Source organism: Oncorhynchus mykiss, chromosome 12 (assembly GCF_057628025.1).
Source record: "Oncorhynchus mykiss isolate SJ-2025 chromosome 12, ASM5762802v1, whole genome shotgun sequence".
Classification (NCBI taxonomy): Eukaryota; Metazoa; Chordata; class Actinopteri; order Salmoniformes; family Salmonidae; genus Oncorhynchus; species Oncorhynchus mykiss.
Window position 1 is genome coordinate 29345826 of NC_143033.1, and position 23942 is coordinate 29369767.

A 23942-nucleotide genomic window follows, 5' to 3' on the forward strand; every position below is an offset into this window, starting at 1 on the left:
ATTTGGGAAAGGGTAAAATCTACATGACTTAGTCCACTCTGTTCGTAACATATTCTATTTTTGGGAACAGAAAACAGTATTGAGATCAAATGTTTAATTCATGAGAAAATGTGCATAATGTTGGCCAAAATCTAACTTCTCCATCTGCTGGTCCCTGGGCTTCCTCTCATTACCATATTTGGCAGTGAGTGGAAACGCCAAGCAGATGCTTCACACTTATACATCCAATGAAATATCTGGCTCATTGTTCTGTGGCATTATCATGTCTAGCTAACCAGTTGAACCTCTGAGGTCGAACAGCAATTTTGAAACCCGATTTTACAGTATGTGTATTTGTGGGAGACATTTTTCTAAATAGCCTAATTTTCATGCCACAGTTTTTCTATCTAGAATGAGTTATTAAAATGTTGACTGATGCTACAGATACACACATACCAGTATCATACATCAAGTTACCAGTATGCATGTTGATATATCAAATAAACAGAACACATCATGTATTTGTATCTTCTTTATTGTTTTGAAAATGTCCTTACAGGCGAGGTACAGTTTCAGTTGCACTGTTGTCCTTTTAGTTTTTTTTTTTGGGGGGGGGGGGGGGGGGCAAATGGCTGAATGTGGCTTTGATGAAGGCACGACCTCCCAAAACTATTACAACAATCCTGAAGCACAATCTGGGAAAGAGAGAAGTGCAGCTTTAACTCTCAGACCAGTAGATTATCATTTTGTAAAGTTTGGACAACTCAGCTTCCATCATCAGTTGTAATTCTGATGATACAGAGCCTAATTGGTATTGTTAACACTGTTTATTCAAATAAAATATGAAAATCCACTCAAACTATTTGGGTATTTTTTTCTTTAGTCCACTGTTAATACAGCATCATGATTATGTGTACTAATGAAAACAATATCCCTTTAAAAGGTAGTTTGGCAAAAAGTAAACAGTACTTTGGTGAATGTCATCTGAGTTCAGAGGCATTGATTAAACATTGTAACTAAACCTATACATGGGGGGGGGGGTAAAATATGACACATTTCACATCTGAGAAATTAAATGCAAGAAAGATTTGAGAGGGAGTGGATTTAAGGAAACACTGACATTTCTTGCATATTTCCAACTGGGAGTTTTTTTTTCCTACAGTAAATATCTGCAAAAATGATTGACACTGCCATCAGCAGTTCCTACATTTGCAGATACAGATGTGCAAAGAGCAACAACAATTCACAAAAACACTGATTTTTTCAACCCTACACTGGTGAAGAAATAAGCATCAAATAAATGCTGGTGATACAAAGTTAACAGTGCAGATTTTAGGATTAGGAACACACTCATGTGGTGATACTTCAGTAATTATAAAACAAAACAGAGCACATTCCCAGCATTACATAGCTTATTGCAGTTCTAAAAATGTACTTCCTAATGGAATATAAAAATGTTTTGAAAATGTCTCATGGATCTAACATCTGTACACTGCATCTTTGGTCGAAATAGACAAGTATGTAATCTTAATGTCTTACAGACCCAGTGAGAAACATTTGGCACAGAACAAAATTATAGAAGTCCTAAAATTGCTGATAATGTTGCCACAAAATCTTGTGCGCTACCTGCTGTGATTTATATTCTGTATTAGGACAAACATTGCAGATAAATAGTTCTCTAGAAATATTTTAATTTGACAGATTTATTGACAAAGGTATAAATATACTGAAAAGCATAATTATCCTGTCAAAGGTAAACTCAGCGATATGACAGATGCATAAAAGTAATCAGCATAGTGGGTAAATTTCTGCAACAACTAAGAGTGATGAAGCGAGAGGTTCAACTTCTGTTTTGGTATCCAGGCTACCACGCTGTAAGTGTGAAGCGAACTCATACCCATGCGAAGATACTGTGTGTGACTGTTAGGGTGAAGTCTTGCATCTCACTCATCTCAATATCTGCGGTGTTGCTCATGGCAACGTCATTTAGCTAAGTCTACCTTTTTAAATTGCAAATTATGTAGAAATATTGCACTTTTTAAAATAGTGCCACAAAAGGGCTTGCTCTCTCAGATAACATTTTAATCTTACACCTGATATTGGTGGGACTGTACCAAATCAAGGCATTACATTCAGAGGTATATTCTACGTTGTGCAACACCGTTTCCGGCTATTCAGTATTTCCTTAGAGCACAGTGCAGTACTTTGAGGTTGCTTGGATAAATATATATTTTTTAAAGTTAGTCATGAACTCCAACCCCTTCACTATGTCACTAAAGCCAAACTGGCAATATCATTTTGGCAAAAAAGGATGAGAACGTGCACTCGTTTTCACAATTTTTACACACTCACAGTAGGATTTCCTTCATTTTCACATACTTCCTCTTTTAAAAGGGCATTAAGCTAAAATAAAATGGGTAAAAGTCCCCATCCAACCATACAGTAAGAGGCCAGTGACACGTGACTGGTAGTGAGACAGTTTCCTGGTTCTCAGAGGCCGCATTCCTGGGGCTGTGGAGAGGGGGAAGGCCAGTAGCGGTGTTGGGGGGGGACGTGGGCTGGGGTTTCTATTGGTCAGGTGGAGACAGATGGCCCGCTGTGGTTGGTCAGGTCATGTAGCGTGTGATGGCGCGCAGGGCATATAGCAGTTCTGCCTGCATCCTGGCCTCCATTAGGAGTAGGTTCACATGGACCTGGAAGGGGCATGGTGGCCAGAGGATTAGCATACCATACATACTATAACACAGTGCAGTTACTTTATATAACTGGAATGGTATGGACTGCAGTATGGACAGCCATTGAGCTGTAAAATGGATATACATTTGCAGAATGTAGCACAAGGCTGTAAGAGAAAAGACATCTCACTGAGTCGGATATGTAAACCAAGTGAGATTCTATTGAGAAACGTTTTAATGGGGTCTGAAGGAAAAGATGCTTGTACAGACATAATTACTAACTAAAGTGAATGCTGCTGTCCTCATTACGTCAGGTATGAGACATTTGTTCCAGGTTGTCTTGACCGGAGCATTAAAAACAAGACAATGACCCACTTCCACGCTGCTGGTTCTAATAATAACTCGAGCTCGTCTTTCATCTCTTTCAGCCCAGTTCCAACAGGGGGCCTCTCTGCAGAACAACCAAAACACAATAACAGCATGTTCCTGCGGCCAAGAGCTTCATTTCCTCCAGCTCTGCTCAATAGTCCTAGTGTACTCATGAGCCAAAGCCTCCTGCAGAAACACAATCTAACAGCATGACCAATCCTGCCACTGAACTCTGGCCTAGTTACAAAGACATATCAGGATTCACAAGATCATTTTTGTGGCTGTTGACAGTGTAAAGCAAAGCAAAACGTTGTTTTTCAAAGGATACACACGTACATTAACACCATACGATTATACACTCTCACAAATACGAGCATCTGCAGTTTTCTAACCTTCTCGGAGTGGCGGAACTGCCTCCAGTAGCTGTCATACATGCGACGAGTGGTCCTCTCTGGATAACATGTTACGGTCTTTATATAGACCTTCAGACTGCGTTCCAATAGCTGATTCACCTCCCCATAGTCATAATCATCATATCTGCAGACAGGACATCAAGCCTGGAGCATCACTTTACGGTCTGCTATGGACTACTTCAGGGCTTCAATAAACACTTACTCACTCATTTAAATATTATCATTATCACACTAACTTGATTAATTCTAAGTGTCCACACTTGATAGTGAATGAGAAATGTCTGTGACAGAAAGGGCACTGATGCCTTACCTGATGCCATACATGCAGTGCACGTAGTTGAAGAGTGCACGTCGGAGCATGGTGGTGTCCACGTCCTCGTGACTGGCCATGTTGTAGTAGGTCAGGTCACACGCTGTCCGGAACTTGTCATCCAGCAGCAGCCCGATGTCTGAATAAAGCCTGTTGACCAGAGAGAAACCATGGTCCTCCCACGAGTAGTCCTACAGACAGAGAGACAGAGAGAAAGCCAGTGAAGATGTTCAGGCATGACAGTAGAATTAAGGTTTTCCATTATCACCCACCTGTGCTCTAAAAGTTGGTGGATTGTCTTCCCCGCGTCGAGCAAAGTCCTGGTACCCGAAGGTGGCATCTTCCACAAACTGAGACACTTTGGATGTGGGCATCACCTCATCCTCCAAATCTGCAGAGTCACAATGGAGATAGATCATAATTAGTAATCATGTAATCCCTTTACTCAGTGAGAGAGAGACAACAGGAACAGGTGTGGTTGCAGTACCTCCAGAGCCCACCAGTAGGCTCTCTTTCTTCTCCTTCTCGAAGCGTGTGGCCATCTCCTCCTGCGAAGCCTCATCCTCCTCTCTCTCCTCCTGCAGCCTCTTCATTCTGTCCATCAGCGCCTCCAACTCACTGACCGAGTCTGTGGTCTGAAACACACACAACAAATTATTATATTATTATATTATTATGACAATAGAGTTACACATACTTAGATGCATTTCCATCACAATCCCTCCAAACACACATAGTTAAATCTCACCTCAGGGCTGCTACTGCTGAGATCTCGGTCCAGGTGATGGTCGCTGGCCAGGTCACATGTACAGTAGTTGCTGATCAAGACGGCCTGGAAGCCGTTGGTGTTTTGTGTGTCAACCTGGGGGTTGATGCCACTGCCAAACACAAAGCTGGCCAGAGCATGGAAATGGGCCAATATGACCACAGCATGGACCAGCTCTGCCAAAGACCAACTGTGCTCCCCTGTCTTCACCAAATTCTAAAGTAGAGGGGAAGAAAAAGGTTTGGTGCGAGTTACTTTGTCTGCGTATGTGGATAAAAGTCGTGTTTTTGAATAGATACAGTATGTGCATATGTGGATAATGTACTTGAATATGTGTATGCTTTATGTATGTCTGTGTTCTAACCTGAATGTGCTCCTTGGTGATGAGCCACGGTCTGTGTGCTAGGAGCTTGTTGATCTCGTTGAGGTTCCTCAGTCTCTGAGGGACGTACTGCAGGCCCTTCAGCCAGTCCAGACACACCCCCATCCTGTAGAACTCACGCACATGCAGAGACACCAGGAAGGAACACTGGTGACGCGCTGCAGCCTGGAGAGAGAAAGAGGGGAGGCTTTCATATCTATATTTATAGCCTACTGGGAAAACTCTTCCTTTACTGCATATACTTTGTTGTTTTCTACTGTCTAAACTATTTATATTCTTGTTATATATACTATAGGTGTCTGGCTAGACTGTAAACTCTCCTTCCAGACTCACATTAAGCATCTCCAATCTAAAATTAAATCTAGATTCGGCGACCTATTTCACAACAAAGCATCCTTCACTCATGCTGCCAAACATACCCTAGTAAAACTGACCATCCTACCGATCCTCGACTTCAGCGATGTAATTTACAAAATAGCCTCCAACACTCTACTCAACAAATTGGATGCAGTCTATCACAGTGCCATCCGTTTTGTCCCCAAAGCCCCATATACTACCCACCACTGCGACCTGTACGCTCTCGTTGGCTGGCCCTCGCTTCGTACTCGTCGCCAAACCCACTGGCTCCAGGTCATCTACAAGTCTCTTCTAGGTAAAGCTCCGCTTTATCTCAGCTCATTGGTCACCATAACAACACCCACCCGTAGCACACGCTCCAGCAGGTATATCTCACTGGTCACCCCCAAAGCCAATTCCTCCTTTGGCCGCCTTTCCTTCCAGTTCTCTGCTGCCAATGACTGGAACGAATTGCAAAAATCACTGAAGCTGGAGACTCATATCTCCCTCACTAGCTTTAAGCACCAGCTGTCAGAGCAGCTCACAGATCACTGCACCTGTACATAGCCCATCTGTAAATAGCCCATCCAACTACCACATCCCCATACTGTATTTATGTATTTATCTTGCTCCTTTGCACCCCAGTATCTCTACTTGCGCATTCATCTTCTGCACATCACATCACTTCAGTGCTTAATTGGTATATTGTAATTGCTTTGCCACCATGGCCTAGTAATTGCCTTACCTCCTCCCCCTTATCTTACCTCATTTGCACACACTGTATATAGACTTTTCCTACTGTATGTTTGTTTATTCCATGTGTAACTCTGTTGTATGTGTCAAACTGCTTTGCTTTATCTTGGCCAGGTCGCAGTTGTAAATGAGAACTTGCTCTCAACTAGCCTACCTGGTTAAATAAAGGTGAAATAAAAATCAAAGAAATATTCTGGGTAGTACTGTATTTTACAGTCCTGTTTTAGTTGGCATTCCATGTAGCTGGCTTGGCAGACTAATATAAAGCATACATTTTCCCTGTATATACATGATCTATACTAAATTAATATTTTATATGCATGTTGTATACTGTCACTTCTAAGCATGACTTATTTTAAACTGCACATTGATGGTTTCCACATGGTTCTTTGACAATGCATTGCATTCAGCTGTTCCTCCTGACATAACATGCTGTGTCTTTAAGAGTGAGGGGGCAGACTTTGGCCAAGTTGTGGGCCACATCAGGAATTGGGTGAGTTGGAGGTGGGCTGGGAGGACCCTCTGAGATGGCTGCATAACAAAGCTCCACAGACGGAGGTGTTGAGTGGCCAGTATGCCTAGGCGCGTGCGCACACCTCTCCCTCACTCCGGGGAATCTCAGCACTGAGACGAAAGTTTAAAGACTATAAAGAAAAATATAATCTGTCACGTCGGGACAGCTATTGGTTGTTAGGGAAATGGGTGAATATGGAGATGATATAAAATCAGTAGAAGATGTGTTAGGTAGGTCTCCTGAGCAGGGAGGGAGAATCTAAGAGAGGACGTGTCTATGCAGGAGACATCCCCCTCGGCTTAGCTTGACCGTTGACCTATCCTGTATCATGCAGCTTCAGGTAGAAGTTGCCTGTAGGATCAGCTTACCTTACCTATATCCTAACCTCAACCATTGCAGGGAAAAATGGGACACTATATATACTACACTTCTTTTGACGAGTTCCCAGGGCTCTGGTCTAAAGTAGTGCTCTATATAGGGAACTATGGTGCAATTTTAGACACACCCAATGATAATCTCTTGTTCATCCTACTGCAGTGTTTACCATGATGGCGATGAAGTGTCGGCAGTGGAGAGGCAAGGGGCCGTCCATCCTCAGCAGGTAGAACTGGCTGTGCAGGAAGGACTCCAGGTAGTGGGGGTGCAGTCCCATCACCTGGGTCAGGTGGTCCACCTGGCCTGACGGAGAGTAGGCCTCGGCTAGGAGCTGCTCTGTGAGGGGGTCCACTTGGGACGCCTCCACAATCTGGAACCAGGAAGGAGGGATAGGGGGAAGGGGTCCGTCCGGACAGGGAAGAGAGAGGTTTCAGTTAGGCAGTGTGTATTGAAATCGTGTTACAGTAAAAATGCTGCTGCTGTAATCTAAAATATGGTTTACACCTAAATTCGAGGCTAGAAGAAGATAAAGGTGGAAAGAAAGACAAAGGGGAAAAAGTTAGAGATTAAACAAAAGTGACAGAAAACGAGAGTGTAAGCAGGACAGGGGGAAGTATAGCCTCAAGACAGAACGAAAGCATTTTCTCACCTCTTCCTTTGGAATGAAGGCACTGGGTCCACTGGAGAAGGGTCGCGGCACTCTGACTCCTTTATCCTGAGACGAGACAAGAGCGTTAGATAAGGAAACTGGGTTAGCTAAGGAACCATAGTACACAAGGAACTTAGATGTACAACCCCACTTTAAGCACCACTTAAATGAACTCAGCCATGTTGGGGAAACAAAGATAATTAAATTTGTTTTTATGTGAAAAAGAGGGCATGTACGGTGCCTTCGGGAAAGTATTCAGACCCCTTGACTTTTTCCACATTATTACATTAGCCTTATTCTAAAATTGATTAAATTGTTTTCCCCCCTCAATCTACACACAATACCCCATAATGACAAATAAAAAATTTGTTAGAAATTTTCAAAATAACAAAACTGAAATATTGCATTGACATAAGTATTCAGGCCCTTTATTCAGTACTTTGTTGAAGCACCTTTGGCAGTGATTACAGCCTCGCGTCTTCTTGGGTATTAAGCTACAAGCTTGGCACACCTGTATTTGGGGAGTTTCTCCCATTTTTATCTGCATATCCTCTCAAGCTCTGTCAGGTTGGATGGGGAGTATCGCTGCGCAGCTATTTTCAGGTCTCTCCAGAGATGTTCAATCACAATGCCCGCTTAACCCGGGTTCAAATCCGGGCTCTGGCTGGGCCACTCAAGGACATTGAGACTTGTCCCAAAGCCACTACCTGAGTGCTCTGGAGCAGGTTGCCATCAAGGATCTCTCTGTACTTCTTTCCCTCGATCCTCACTAGTCTCCCAGTTCCTGCCGCTGAATGAAAAACATCCCCACAGCATGATACTGCCAGCACCATGCTTCACTGTAGGGATGGTGCCAGGTTTCCTCCAGACGTGACGCCAAAGACTTCAATCTTGGTTTCATCAGACGAGAGAATCTTGTTTCTCGTGGTCTGAGAGTCCTTTAGGTGCTTTTTGGCAAACTCCAAACAGGCCATCATGTGCCTTTTGTCTGGCCATTCTATCATAAATGCCTGATTGGTGGAGTGCTGCAGAGATGGTTGTCCTTCTGGAAGGTTCTCCCATCTCCACAGAGGAACTCTGGAGCGCTGTCAGAGTGACCATCGGGTTCTTGGTCACATCCCTGACCAAGGCCCTTCTTCCCCGATTGCTCAGTTTTGGCTCCAGGAAGAGTCTTGATGGTTCCAAACTTCTTCTATTTAAGAATGATGGAGGCCACTGTGTTCTTGGGGACCTTCAATACTGCAGAAATGTTTTGGTACTCTTCCCCAGATCTGTGCCTCGAAACAATCCAGTTTCTGAGCTAGGACAATTTCTTCGACCTCATGGCTTGGTTTTTGCTCTGACATGCACTGTCAACTGTGGGACCTTATATATTCCAAATCATGTCCAATCAATAGAAATTACCACAGGTGGAATCCAATCAAGTTGGAGAAACATCAAGGATGATCAATGGAAACAGGATGCACCTGAGCTCAATTTCAAGTCTCATATCAAAGGATCTGAATGCTTACGTAAATAAGGTATTTATTGTTATTTTGTAAATGGGAAAAAATGTCTAACCTGTTTTCGCTTTGTCATTATGGGGTATTGCATGTAGATTGCTGAGAAAAACATTTAATTTAAGCAATTTTAGAATTAGGCTGTAATGTAACAAAATGTGGAAAAATGGAAGTGGTCTGAATACTTTCCGAATGCACTGTATAGAAGTGAGGTTTGATATGTAATGGGCAGCAGGTAAACCCAGCGGGTAAGAACATTGAGCCAGTAACCGAAAGTACACTGGCTCAAATCGCTGAGCCGACTAGGTGAAAGATCTAACGATGTGCCCTTGAACAAGGCATCCTACCATAATTGCTCCTGTAAGTCGCTCTGGATAAGAATGTCTGCTAAGTGACTAAAATGTAACAGCCAGGCCTTTGTGCATCAATCCATTTGCTCAGAGGTAAAGTAACCCCCTCCTCTTGTAACCTTTTGAGATGAGCAAACAGCCTGTGTGCACACACATTAGCCATGGAACATTGGGATCAAGTCCTGGGCAGAGGAAAGAACGGCAGCTTTATGGTTCACATTGTCGTGTGTGTGCGTGCGTGCGTGCGTGCGTGTGTGCGTGCGTCTGGCATGGTAAAGTGTAGATTTATGTTAGGTCACTTCTATATAGTATGTCACACCTGTACATCTATTGAACTTAATGTACTGAGAGCTCTGAGGAGAGAGGGAGGTTAAGGAGATTTCTTCCCAGAGGCAGTGATGTAAAGTAACTAAGTAAAAATACTTTTAAATACTACACTGAACAAAAATAGAAACGCAACATGTAAAGTGTTGGTGCCATGTTTCATGAGCTGAAATAAAAGATCCCAGAAATTGTCTGTATGCACAAAAAGTGTATTTCTCTCAAATGTACAAATTTGTTTCATACACTAGCCCCACAACTGCAGACAAATTAGTTTCGTACACACGTCCAACTAGCCCCACAACCGCAGACCCCACGTGTAACCACACCAGCCGAGGACTTCCACATCTGGCTTCTTCACCTGCGGGATCGTCTGAGACCAGCCACCGACAGCTGGACTGAAGAATTTCTGCACAAACTGTCAGAAACCATCTTAGGGAAGCTCATCTGTGTGCTCACCCTTCTCACCAGGGTCTTGACCTGACAAGAGTTTGACGTCGTAACCGACTTCAGTGAGCAAATGTTCACCTTCGATGGTCACTGGAGAAGGCTATACACAATTCCTGGAAACTGAAAATGTCCCAGTTCTTCCATGATCAAGAGACATGTCACCCATTGAGCATGTTTGGGATTCTCTGGATTGCATGTTCCAGTTTGCGCCAATATCCAGCAACTTCTCACAGCCATTGAAGAGGAGTGAGACAGCATTCCACAGGCCTGAAATGGTGGTCACACTGATGGATTTTCTGATCCACGACGCTAACTTATATATATTTATTTTATACATTTTATTTATTTTTTCTCCACAATTTCGTGGTATCCAATTGGTAACTCCCGCTGCAACTCCCGTACGGACTCGAGAGAGCGGTGAATGTCGAGAGCTGTGCGTCCTCTGAAACACAACCCAGCTTCTTGCTTCTTGACACAATGCCCGCTTAACCCGGAAGCCGCACCAATGTGTCGGAGGAAACACAGGAGTCGCTAGTGCGTGATGGGACAAGAACGACGCTGGGCCAATTGTGCGCCTCCCCATGGGTCTCCCGGTCGCGGTTGGCTGGGACAGGGCCTGGACTCGAACCAGGATCTCAATTGGCACAGCTAGCACTGCGATGCAGTGCCTTAGACCACTGCGCCGCTCGGGAGGCCCCCTAACGTTAAAAAAAAAAAAAAAAGGTATCTGTGACCAAGAGATGGATATCTGTATTCCCAGTCATGTGAATTCCATAGATTAGGGCCTAATGAATTTATTTCAATTGACTGATTTCCTTATATGAACTGTAACGCAGTAAAACCTTTGAAATTGTTGCATGTTGCATTTTATATTTTTGTTCAGAAGGATAGTAAAACAAGAAAATTGGGGACATGACTAACCCTAACCCCACAAGAAAAAAGGCTATTTTAGATTTAGGGATTAGGTTTAGGGAACAAAGGATTTTGAATGTGAATCAATTGTTTGGTAACTGGAAAATGTACCAGTTTCTCTAGTGAAATCACAGTTGACATATTTAGTCATGTTCTACTGACTCCAGGAGAATCCTTTTTTCAAACAATGCAAGATGTTTTTTTTTTTCAATTTATTTGGAATGGCAAACCAGATAAAGTTAAACGAGCATATTAATATAACGAACATGAGCATTAAAACGATTAAATATTAAGACATTAAACCTCTCTTAAAGCCTTCATTGTACCACAATTGTATCTACTGTAAATCCAAATAGGATTTCTAGCAAGCTACTAAGAGAGGCCCATCCTATCTTTACCTTTTTGCAGATTAAAACCTTACATTTCGGTGGATTGACAATGGATGCCTGTTTAAAGTATCCTCCTGTTTAAATGAAGTCATACAGAGTTGGCTACAATTTCATCATCCAGAAAAGGCAGATATAATAGTACAGCAAATAATATAGCTAAAGTCCAATATACCGATAGAGAAAAAATATATACAATTTTGAAAAAATGTACATGAAGGGTATAATATTTATGAAGGACATTGTAAACAAGAACTGTAAAATGAGGTCACACAAGCTAACGACAGTGTAGGCTCAATACATATGGGGGTGGAGGAGAAAGAGTCAGAGAGACCCCTCTCTGTTCCAGTGGCATATGTCTTATTACATAACAGACCTTTGAATGTGCCTTCTGTCAACAGACAGGCAATTTCCCGTGAATTTAGCTAATTGGGTTGAAGCCCTGTGTCTCCCACTGGTGACACACACAGACAGACAGACCTGCCCTGTGCTGCAGACAGGTGCAACCTGGTAGCAATCCCTCCCTCTTTCTCCCTATCCCCCTCTATTCTCCTATTCTCTCTGCCCTCTGGCCCTTTATGTGTGATGTGTGTCTGTTGCTGGGGCAGCGTGGCTGATGCAACTACCTGAGATGATACAGAGAGATGTGGCTCAAGTGCTCCTATATATCCTGGCCTGTGCAGATCTAAAAAGAGCCTGGACCCGTCTGTCTCCATCACACAAAAAACTAATAGACAGTTGTAATTGTGGGATAAGTATTTGTTAAATAAGTAATAAAGTAATCAAAAACAAGAATCTTACATCATAATTAAAGATAAATTAAGTAAAATGCCAAGTGACAGTTCTCTCTCTCTCTCTCTCCTCTAATTTCCAACCAATAGGGTGTCTGTTGAGAACAACCTCTATGAAACCTTTTGGGTTTTAACCTACAAAATAAAATATCTATAGTTTCTGCCTTTACCAGTATATGTATATCTGATTGAGGCATAGAGTATTTACCAGTATCTATTGGTAAATGTAGGAGGCAGACATGAAAGTGTTTTTTTTTCTGTCAGTGATGTTTGTCATGAAAGGGCTGACTCTGGTGTGCATACAGACAAAGCTGTCTCTAGGCATTGTAATCTGTATGTCCTCATGTTTTGTTGTTAAACCGATAACTGTGGCAACCGGGATAGGACAGAGTATTGATGCATTCATTGACTGAGAGCTGCTTTTGAAGTTCTTCAACAGAATGTTGTTTAGACCGAAGTAGAGATTTAGAAAGAAGTAGGAATTAAGAGGTGGATTTAGATAAAAGTAGGGATTAACTAGAAATATACCAAAACATTTTTAGAAATGTACTTGAAATGAATTACACTTGAAGTCCATAAAAACATTTTTTTTAAGTATTCTATGACAGATTACAATAATTTTAGCATATAGGTTCATGGTATAGTTGTCCAAATCTATACACTGACATGCCTATACAAATATTACCACTAAATGTAAATACAAATGGTACTTCACAGTGAATCTGCAGAGAAAATGGAAGTGATGCAGTGGAAATATGATCACCATGCTAAACTAATATCAAAGGCAGTCTCTATTTGTTCTGCTAAATGTTTTTGAGTACATTAATGATGTAATGGATATGTGCCATCTGTGTGCAAAATGCAGATACATTTCTAATGAGTTTACCATTTACATGCAGTGAGTGAGTTAGAGACTCTTATCAATTCCCCCCCAACTCTATTGCTATCATACTGATTGATGACCATACTGGGAATTAAATCAATGCAAATGGAACCATTTTTGCAGATTGTTGTCTGATATGTTTGAATGGAAAAACAGCCGGATTGTCATCAAAATTATTATTAACTTTTATGTTGTTCATGAACTGCAAAAAAAGCCCATGATTAATGACTAAATTATTAGATTTCAGATTATTTACAATAGGCCTAAATCTAAAGCAATTTATGTCCTGAAGCAAATATAGAGATGAAGTTGAAATGCAGAATGTAATACAAACATATCAGTAAGGGAAGGATTAGACACATGAAAATAAATGTGTATGTCTGCTGTCTGAATCAGTAGATCTAATCAAAGCCTACTAGAGTCTATAGGCGACTTACTGTACTAGGATCTAATTGAAAACTTAATAGGGTGCAATGATATTTTATCTAAATTGGAAGGAATGACTAATCACCTTGATAAAACATGCTATTGGTCGACTAGTAAAAATAACATTTGGAGAAATCAATCTGAAAACACCATACCTTTTTCCTTATCACCTTTTGACAGATGTTGCACATGTGAAATGGGTTGGGGGAGGTGGAGTCCGCACTGAAGCTCATGCTGGCCGCCACTGTAACCGTCGTAGAAACGGTACTTTAAATAACTGTAGGCCTATGTCACTCTCTTGCAGGTGTGGTAGTGGTGGGTTGGGGAGACCGAAGAGTTGTTATATCACGAAGCCGTTTTTCGAGAGTGGTATACGGAGGCTCTGTCTTCCCCAGTCACCACACAAAGCCAGGCAGTTCCGTGAGCAAACTTCTGACTTTGCTCTGCCGGAGGTGGGCGCGCCCACCAGCCAATAGCGACGCACAACAGCTAGAGGGGTGTGTTTGCGAAACAACATACGCATGCTGTCTTTAGTTAGCTATTAAAGCAATAACTTTCCACAACCCGCATCCTTTTATTAACCCAAGACAACTAAAAAGCAACTTGAATCCGTACCAAATAAAGGAAAAAACAACATTCAGCAAAATAATACAATTTGATTACTTTTCTTTGTGTTACGATGTATAGATAAATTACAATGCGTTTGTCATAAGTCATTTCAATTGGATATAACAGCATGGATAGAACCAGGATACAATACTCTGGCCTACAAGGTTTGTTTTAGTAATAGGCAATAAAGTTTTACGTGTGTGTGTGTGTGTAAACAAACAAGATGAAAAACGAAGGCTCAGCAATTTGCAGAGCAACGCAACACAGGCCTACAGCCAGGTAGATCTTCAAGAATAAAACCATTATTTTCATATTTATACTAAAAACTATAAATAAATACAGACATAAAGGAAGGATCCTGCTTTTGTTTTTCGTGTATAGTACTGGTAAGTCTGACGTGAGTCACCATACTTTCTGCTGGTATGCTGTAAATTCTCTTTAATTTGAAATGCATTATTAGTTGAGGAAGCAGAAAATATTTCATACAAGTAAGTACAACATTGAGTCAGCAAACAAAGAGAGCAGCAGTGGTAACAAAACCACTCAGCAGAAATCTTGACTAATCCAGCCCCACAGACATGTAAAGACATGTCTCATCATCTTTCACCTCCTCTCTCTTCTTCCTTTCAAGTCTCACCCAGGGCTGGGGAGTAGTGAACTATGCTAAACAAAAATATAAACGCAAAATGGAACAATTTGGAAGATTTTACTGAGTTACAGTTCATATAAAGAAATCGGTCAATTGAAATAAATGAATTAGGCCCTAATCTATGTATTTTACATGACTGTGTAGGGGTGCAGCCATTGAGTGGTAGTGATGGGTCGTTCGCGAACGAGTCGGCTCTAAGATCCAGCTCTTGTGGTGAACGTTGGGAGCCGGCTCGCAGATCAAAAGAGCCAAATATATTTATAAAAATATAAAAACATTAAATATGAATAATCAAAAGATTTAAATGAATAGAATTAACAAATTCAAAGAATAAACAAAGAAATCAAATATATAGGCCTAAATGTTCAACACATTCTTTCAGACTGTCTGCTCAGACTAACAGCCTTACCTGTTGTTCCTGTCAATCAGACACACAGTGTCAACCAATGAACCAAAGATGCGTGAGGGCCGAGCCAACTCGCTCACAGTCACACATTTAGCAGCGAGGAGAGAGAGGACGGACAGCTGTGAAAACAACAGCTGGAAAATGAGTCGGAAGCACAGTAGCATGTGGATGCATTTTAATAATGTAGACTATGTTAGAGCACAGTGTAGAATTTGCCAAAACAAAATCTCATATAAATCCGGTTCTACGCACAACCTACACCGGCATATGCGAACTGTGCACCCAACTGTGAAGCTAGCTGTAGCGGAGCTTCGAGAAACTAGCGGGCCTGCTAGTGATACCCACCTATAGGCAAATCGTGCCATTTTGTTTTTACCAAGTTACTCAAGGCCTCTAGTTTCTGTGTACCAAATTAGAAAAAAGTTACCAATCTGTACTTGAGTTATTTGACCATGTCAAGAGAAAAAAATTGTAAGAATAAAAATAGGTTTGACAGCCTCGCTGTGAACCCCTAAATATGGGTGTTGGGAAAGCTACTCTGAAAATATAGTTTACCAAGCTACCAATTCCTACACACTGGAAGAAGTTAAGCTACACTAAAGCTACCTTTGAGAAAAACAGTTTACTTAACTAAAGCTACTTTGACTACTTCGTAAAATTCTCATATCTAAATCTGAAATGTCATCGAATACAAAATGCAATAACATAATGTGTAATTTATGCTATTAAACACAAAAACAATGTTTCAAGGGAGAATTAGGCTGGTCTGATGCCTGAAAATAAAGGACATTCTTGCCTACTTCACCCATCTTTTATTTGAGCAAAAAAGCAATTATCTACAGAAAACACGATGTACATTTGAACCAAGCTACTGCAAACTAGTTTAATTACTAGTTGAACTATATGTAGTAAACTACTCCCCAACACTGGGAATCTTATGAGTGCCACTGATGCAATCAGTTTCTCCCTTTCATTCTCTTTTGGAATTATCTCTTTTGGAACAATCTACATTGTTTTGTACTTAACTGATTGAAAAGGTGACAGGTCAAAAGGTAGTAAGGGACAATCTCCTCCACCTCATTGCCAGGGAGTCTCAGCAGGCGATACCAGGTGACTCTGGCTTAGGTGCTCTACTGCTCATTATCCCTCTGCATTAGGCTTTGAGTTTGGCTTTCCCACTTATATTTGTAAAGTAAAATTCTTTAAATCTCCCTATAAAAAAACAATTACTAATCATTAGCCATGAAACTGAAATGTGCTCCATCAAGTATGTATCAAAGGTCATTCAAAGTCTTGATCAAAGGTCATTCAACAACTGGCTCACCCAAAATTCTCACTGCTTAGTATTTCATCCCGACTATTGTTGTTGTCGTCGTCGTCCTTTTTCTAAGAAGAGTGACATTTAGATTATTATTTACTGTTTGTAATGCTATGTGAATGGGTTGTACATACACAGTACAGGCCTTTAATTTGAAAAATTTTACACTTGAGTGTATCTGTATCTGCACTTATCTTCCAAAATTGTATTTTTATATTTTTTATTTCACCTTTATTTAACCAGGTAGGCCAGTTGAGAATAAGTTCTCATTTACAACTGCAACCTGGCCAAGATAAACCAAAGCAGTGCGACAAAAACAACAACACAGAGTTACACATGGGATAAACAAGTGTACAGTCAATAACACAAAAGAAAAATCTGTATACAGTGTGTGAAAATTAAGTAAGGAGGTAAGGCAATAAATAGGCCAATAGTGGCGAAGTAATTACAATTTAGCAATTAACACTGGAGTGATATATGTGCAGATGAGGATGTGCAAGTAGAAATACTGGTGTGCAAAAGAGCAGAACAACAAAAACAAATATGGGGATGAGGTAGGTAGTTGGTTGGATGGGCTATTTACAGATGGGCTGTGTACAGCTGCAAACATCCAGAGTATTTATATACTGTATGTTGGGGGAATTGAAGACCTTCATTGTACTGTAGGTGATCACTATGCTGTACTAATACTGTAAGAATAACTGGAGAGAAAAATACTCAAGCCCTCATGTCATGTTGGCATTATCTGATTGGCTGTGTCATTGATTCCTGGCTCCTCCCATACAAAGATAAAGAGTTATACATATGACATCTTATAGTCTCAATATTTCAAACTAGTCACAATTGTTTATTCAGGTGTAATTCAATGTGTATTATTGAATTTGACACTAATCTGGATTTCAGCTTGGGTTTTCATATACACTGTAAATCTGCCGTGCGAGAGCTTGCTTCAAACAAGCAAAAAGTGTTACCCAGTAAGAAATCCGACATTTACAATGCTGTAAACTGAGAGACTTTCCAGCCGAAAGCTACAGTGAAAATGGTCAGTCTGCACAAAACATCCCATAATGACAAAGCAAAAACAGGTTTTTAGAAATGTTTGCAAATGTATATAAAAAATAAAATAATGAAATATCACATTTATATAAGTATTCAGACCCTTTACTTAGTTCTTTTTTGAAGCCCCTTTGGCAGCGATTACAGCCTCGCGTCTTCTTGGGTATTAAGCTACAAGCTTGGCACACCTGTATTTGGGGAGTTTCTCCCATTTTTATCTGCATATCCTCTCAAGCTCTGTCAGGTTGGATGGGGAGTATCGCTGCGCAGCTATTTTCAGGTCTCTCCAGAGATGTTCAATCGTGTTCATACCCGGGTTCTGGCTGAGCCACTCAAGGACATTCAGAGACTTTTCCCGAAGGTACTCCTGCGTTATCTTGGCTGCGTCCTTGGGTCATTAACATGTTGGAAGGTGAACCTTCGCCTGAGGTCCTGAGCTCTCTGGAGCAGGTTTTCATCAAGGATCTCTCTGTACTTTGCTCCGTTCATCTTTGCCTCGATCCTGACTAGTCTCTCAGTCCTTGCTGCTGAAAAACATCCCCACAGCATGATGCTGCCACCACCATGCTTCACCGTACAGATGGTGCCAGGTTTCCTCCAGATGCGACGCTTGGCATTCAGGCCAAAGAGTTCAATCATGGCTTCATCAGACCAGAGAATATTGTTTCTCATAGTCTGAGTCCTTTAAGTGCCTTTTGGCAAACTCCAAACAGGCTGTCATGTGCCTTTTACTGAGGAGTGGCTTCCGTCTGGCCTGATTGGTGGAGTTCTGCCGAGATGGTTGTCCTTCTGGAAAGTTCTCCTATCTCCACAGAGGAACTCTGGAGCTCTGTCAGTGAACATCAGGTTCTGGGTCACCTCCCTGATCAAGGCCCTTCTCCCCTGATTGCTAAGTTTGGCCGGGTGGTCAGCTCTTGGAATAGTCTTGGTGGTTCCAAACTTGATGTAGGCCACTGTGTTCTTGGGGACCTGCAATGCTGAAGACATGTTTTGGTACCCTTCCCCAGATCTGTGCTCCTGTCTCGGAGCTCTATGGACAATTCCTTCGACCTCATGGCTTGGTTTTTGCTCTGACATGCACTGTCAACTGTGGGGCCTTTGTATAGACTGGTCTGAGCCTTTCCAAATCATGTCCAATCAATTGAATTTACCACAGGTAGACTCCAATCAAGTTGTAGAAACACCTCAAATGTCATCAATAGAAACAGGATGCACCTGAGCAACATTTCAAGACTCATAGTTTTGAGTTTTGCACATTAGCAAACATTTCTAAAAACCTGTTTTGGCTTTGTCATTATGGGATTATTGTGTGTAAATATTGTATATGTAATCCATTTTATAATAAGGCTGTAACGTAACAAAATGTGGAAAAAGTCAAGGGGTCTGAATACTTTCTGAAAGAACTGTAACCCCTCTATTTGGTCAGTGCTGCTGTGTGTCGCATACATTATAATCTCTCTGTGGCACTGAAGCTACCCACTGGACAAAATCTGGTTGAATCAACGTTTTTTCCCAAGACATTTCAACCAAAATAATCTGTGATGACGTTGACTCAACATGCAAAACTGATTGGATTTGTAAAAAGTCATTAACATAAGGGCATTGTGTTTTTTTCCCCCTAAGTTTGAACATAAATCCAATGACACTGTGAATTATTTTGTTGATTTCTCGTTGAATTAACGTTAGATGTCAACTCAACCAAATGTAAATCAAAGCTATACCGTAAAGTGACTTCTGTACCCAGTGGGTAGTTTGTGTCCTTCGTTAAACCTGTCCCTACTACAGGACACATATGCTTCTCATTTTGCTTCCAATAGGTGGGTATTGAATGTGCACCTTTCTTCCAGTTCCTTTGTAGCTGGTTTACTTTCAAACTCTAAACTCTGTCATCAGGCATTGCACTGCCTGACCCTCATTGGCTGGTTTACACAACACTCAGTCCCACTGGCAGCAACAAAATAATACATCTTATCATCCCACTGGGTCCTCCAACACAATGAAGCCTGTCTGAGCTCACTGGGAAACCCAGACCCAGATCACTGGCTGTGGCTAGAGCAAGAGACTGATTTCCAGACCCTGTTAGCTAGGTGTTTGGGAGGTTATGCGGAAATAGCTTGGCTATATTGCAATTTGTGTTTATGCATATTACAGTCTGCCCCACAGATATGTCTGCACCGTACAGTGAGCATACCTAACCGCTGAGAATTTTTCAAAGCAATAAAATATTTTGTTTCCATTGCTGGACAGTGACACAGAGGAAGTTCAGATTGGTAGCTGGCAGGAGCGAGTGGCTTCTGATTGGATATCAGATTCTCAGTACTTCCTATACTGTGTGAGGATGACTATATTATGCATTACAACACATCGCAGTATAACAATCAAATTCATAAACAACTCCTACTTCATATCTCAGCAATCAAGGTTCAATGCCTGGCCACAATTCAGTTCATACAATGAATAACAAAGCTTTAGTGTGCCTTTGTTCATAAAGTTTTAAGTCTCATTATTGTTGAGACTTATGTAATGTGGTTCTTGTGAATATACAAAAATATGTTGGTCTGATTCAGGTTTTCTTGGCAGAAGTATTCACTTCCTGTTTTGTGAACAGATCCAGAGTGCCTTTCTTTCTGTCAGAGCTCTGTGAATACGTACTGCTGTTCTCTCTTCTCTGCATGAGTTTGAGCAGATTAAACTTGGACATTCACCTGCTGTTTCTCTAGTTAAGGCTGTGTTAACTGTATGGCTTTTGTCAAGCTGTCAGTAATAATTGTATTATCCTTACATTATTGGAAGGCTGAAGGACAACATAGTGTATTATCAACAGTAAATTCCATAAGAACCATTGTAATAGTGCAAAATGATCCCGGCGGATTTTGTAAATTGTAAAGGGCATAATAAAACAGAATCTAAAACTATAAATGTGGGGCCACATATATTGGGTCTAAGTTACATCTACTTTACATAAAATGTAACTCTTAAAGTAACTGTGAAAATATCCTTTTTAAAAGTTAATATTCTGTTAACCCATACCCCAAAAATGCTGTTGACTAGTCTTATACTCGTATTTGTGGTCAAAGCATAAATTGGAGAAAAAACACTTCAAAATCCCCACCTCAAACTTGAATCTAAACAGAAGTTTAAAAAATGCTTGCTATTTCCTAAAAGAGAATGCCATCCTGCTTCATTAGCTAAGCTGGCCGATCAGTGGTCTACATTAATATTTTTAATGACTAGTAAACGCCCACACCATTCTGTTGTTGGGGTAGGTCATTGACATCACCAATAAATTCTGACAGGGAGAGCAGTAAAGGGGGAGGAGAAAAGAAGCATCCATATAGATAATACTGCCTCAGTCAAGAGGACCCGAGTGTAGACCCCAATGCATTGATCCACATTCATACCTGCATTGACCCACATTCTGGACTGTTGACCCTTACTTCAGCCCAACTGACCCTTCTGAAGCCTATGTCCTTCTACAGGGCTGAACTACCTGATCCATAGACTGCAATGTGTTTGCTGTTTGTGCATACCATTTTGAATGACTAGCAGATAACATATGTAAATAGAATTGCGAAAACTTGTTCTAAACAAAGTGACATGGGATGACAGGCCTTCAATGTTGGGCACCTTCTCTCTGCACTCACATAACTTTTTTGATTGAAATCACAAGTCTAAGGGAGATTCTTACTTGAGAAAAAGACTGTCCTCTCCTTGACTCCTTCGTCCTCTCTCCTCTGTGACCAGGAAACCTATAAGTGGTTGAGGAGAATATCAGTTCGTTTGTAGGCAAACGGAGGAGTGTCCTCGCCTCCTTGGCAGCCTCCTTCCGCTGAGGAAGCACAAGAGTATCCTACCTGAGTCCTTTGGGGAAGAATTTAGAGATCCGCCACACCCCCTTTGAATCAGCTGTTGTTTACACGGAGGAGAAAGCATGCATATATTTCAAAAACAATATGCTTTTTATCCTTTTATCTATAAAATGTTTATCACAACTAGCTAAATGTATTTTTACTACTTTACACAATTAATTGAGGACTCCACCACTGGAAACGTAATTTGCATGATGTCCATTTGTTTCTACTTTCCTCTCCTCCCCTCGACTACCATTTACCTTTTTCAAAAGGAGGTGAGGATGGAAGAGTTGATCAAACCAATTGAGAATCTCCCAAAATTCCACTGTGCTGATTCCCTGGCATTTTCTCATTTGGGCAAAAGTCTGTCCTCCGTCCGCTCTCCTCCATCACCTGTAAATTGATAAATGGTTGAGGAGTATGCTAAACAGAAGATTGTCCTCCCCTCCTTGATAGCCTCCTTTTGGTGAGGAAGCACAAGTGTATCCTACCGTGGAAGAGTTTTGATACCTGCCATACACCCTTTGAATCAGCTGTTGTATTTTCAAAGGAGAAAAGCATGTGCACATTTAAAAACGATATGCCTACCTACCTTAATTAGTTTGATCACTTTACACATTTATTTTGGGAACCACCCCTGTAAATGTCATTTGATGACTCGCAAGTGAAGGATCATCTCACAAGCACATTTTCGTCTACGTTCATTCGCCTCGATTATCTTTGACTTTTTTCAAGAGGCAAGAGAGGACGGAGGAGACAGGACGCAGGAGTTGTGCAAATCCAATTGAGAAAAGGCCCTTGTTGTAGGGTTAAGACAAAACAAATCCAAAGGTGAAAGAGGACTTTAGTGCCTTAAAGTTTTAGCATGGGCAGCGCCATTGAGGATATTCGTCATTTTGAAGTAGTCAACTGGGTGGGTCTTCCTATGGGATTAGGGAGCATCATATAATTCCATCCAGGTCATCAGCCAATGAATTATTCTCATGATCAAACATTTTATAACTACAGGTAGTAGTAAATCAACAACCTTGGCTTTATATCTGTTCAAACACTCCAGGTGGCAATGTGTACCCTTTCAGTTTGTTTGCCAACTCAGAACTATCAGAAGGAAATTGACTACTTCAAAATGGAGATGGCCTCACTGGCACCGCCCTTCACCTCAGATGCCACAATTGGACAGATATAAAGAATTCTCTATCGGTCTTCTTTGGAAAAGCCTCAGGTAATATTAGATTAGTTTCAGACCATCCAAACTGTGATCATGGGTAAATTGTAGTGATGGGTGAAAAATACCCAGTTACATATCAGGATATTATTTTTGCTCTTTTTTAATAGAGCCAATTTGTTTTCAGCTTTCTTTCCCCATGACTGATCCAAATCAAATCAAATCAAATTTTATTTGTCACATACACATGGTTAGCAGATGTTAATGCGAGTGTAGCGAAATGCTTGTGCTTCTAGTTCCGACAATGCAGTAATAACCAACAAGTAATCTAACTAACAATTCCAAAACTACTGTCTTATACACAGTGTAAGGGGATAAAGAATATGTACATAAGGATATATGAATGAGTGATGGTACAGAGCAGCATAGGCAAGATACAGTAGATGGTATCGAGTACAGTATGTACAAATGAGATGAGTATGTAAACAAAGTGGCATAGTTTAAAGTGGCTAGTGATACATGTATTACATAAGGATACAGTCGATGATATAGAGTACAGTATATACGTATGCATATGAGATGAATAATGTAGGGTAAGTAACATTATATAAGGTAGCATTGTTTAAAGTGGCTAGTGATATATTTACATCATTTCCCATCAATTCCCATTATTAAAGTGGCTGGAGTTGAGTCAGTGTCAGTGTGTTGGCAGCAGCCACTCAATGTTAGTGGTGGCTGTTTAACAGTCTGATGGCCTTGAGATAGAAGCTGTTTTTCAGTCTCTCGGTCCCAGCTTTGATGCACCTGTGCTGACCTCGCCTTCTGGATGATAGCGGGGTGAACAGGCAGTGGCTCGGGTGGTTGATGTCCTTGATGATCTTTATGGCCTTCCTGTGACATCGGGTGGTGTAGGTGTCCTGGAGGGCAGGTAGTTTGCCCCCGGTGATGCGTTGTGCAGACCTCACCACCCTCTGGAGAGCCTTACGGTTGAGGGCGGAGCAGTTGCCGTACCAGGCGGTGATACAGCCCGCCAGGATGCTCTCGATTGTGCATCTGTAGAAGTTTGTGAGTGCTTTTGGTGACAAGCCAAATTTCTTCAGCCTCCTGAGGTTGAAGAGGCGCTGCTGATCCAAACTCATCCTCATGTCTCTCTGCATCAGACAAATGGTGAGCAATGTTTGGAACATCAAATACTAATTTTATTACTATCCAATCGCAATTCATTAGCCTATCATATTGGGACTTTAGTATCGTGATAACATATCGTGAGGTCCCTGGCAATTTCCAGCCCTAGTAAATTGTGACACAATCAATAATCAATAATTAATATTGAGTAGTTATTTGTGATG

At 41.2% G+C, this 23942-nt stretch overlaps 1 protein-coding gene across 2 annotated transcripts; it reads right to left on the reverse strand.

Moving 5' to 3' along the window:
• Positions 1–496: 496 nt before the first annotated feature.
• Positions 497–14030, reverse strand: sesn3 (sestrin 3). Of its 2 annotated transcripts, XM_021623316.3 has the most exons (10): positions 13695–14030; positions 7522–7587; positions 7042–7242; positions 4877–5059; positions 4495–4728; positions 4234–4381; positions 4019–4137; positions 3747–3937; positions 3416–3560; positions 497–2672 (listed from the first exon to the last, which is right to left on the reverse strand). In XM_021623316.3, exons 1-10 carry the CDS (start codon positions 13770–13772, stop codon positions 2586–2588), a joined length of 1452 nt encoding a protein of 483 aa, XP_021478991.1. In that variant the 5' UTR covers positions 13773–14030; the 3' UTR covers positions 497–2585. The 2 variants fall into 2 exon arrangements, with proteins under 2 accessions (XP_021478991.1, XP_021478992.1); XM_021623317.3 differs by lacking the exon at positions 3416–3560 and having other exon boundaries at positions 13695–14004.
• Between the last annotated feature and the right edge of the window lie 9912 nt (positions 14031–23942).

Excerpts from the sequence above, each read along its gene's own strand:
- sesn3 (XM_021623316.3), bottom strand. The coding sequence starts at position 13,772 with ATGAGCTTCAGTGCGGACTCCACCTCCCCCAACCCATTTCACATGTGC. Across the intron at positions 4,382-4,494 it reads TCAGCAGTAGCAGCCCTGAG|ACCACAGACTCGGTCAGTGA; the intron begins GTGAGATTTAAC and ends TGTGTGTTTCAG. Across the intron at positions 3,938-4,018 it reads CACCAACTTTTAGAGCACAG|GACTACTCGTGGGAGGACCA; the intron begins GTGGGTGATAAT and ends CTCTGTCTGTAG.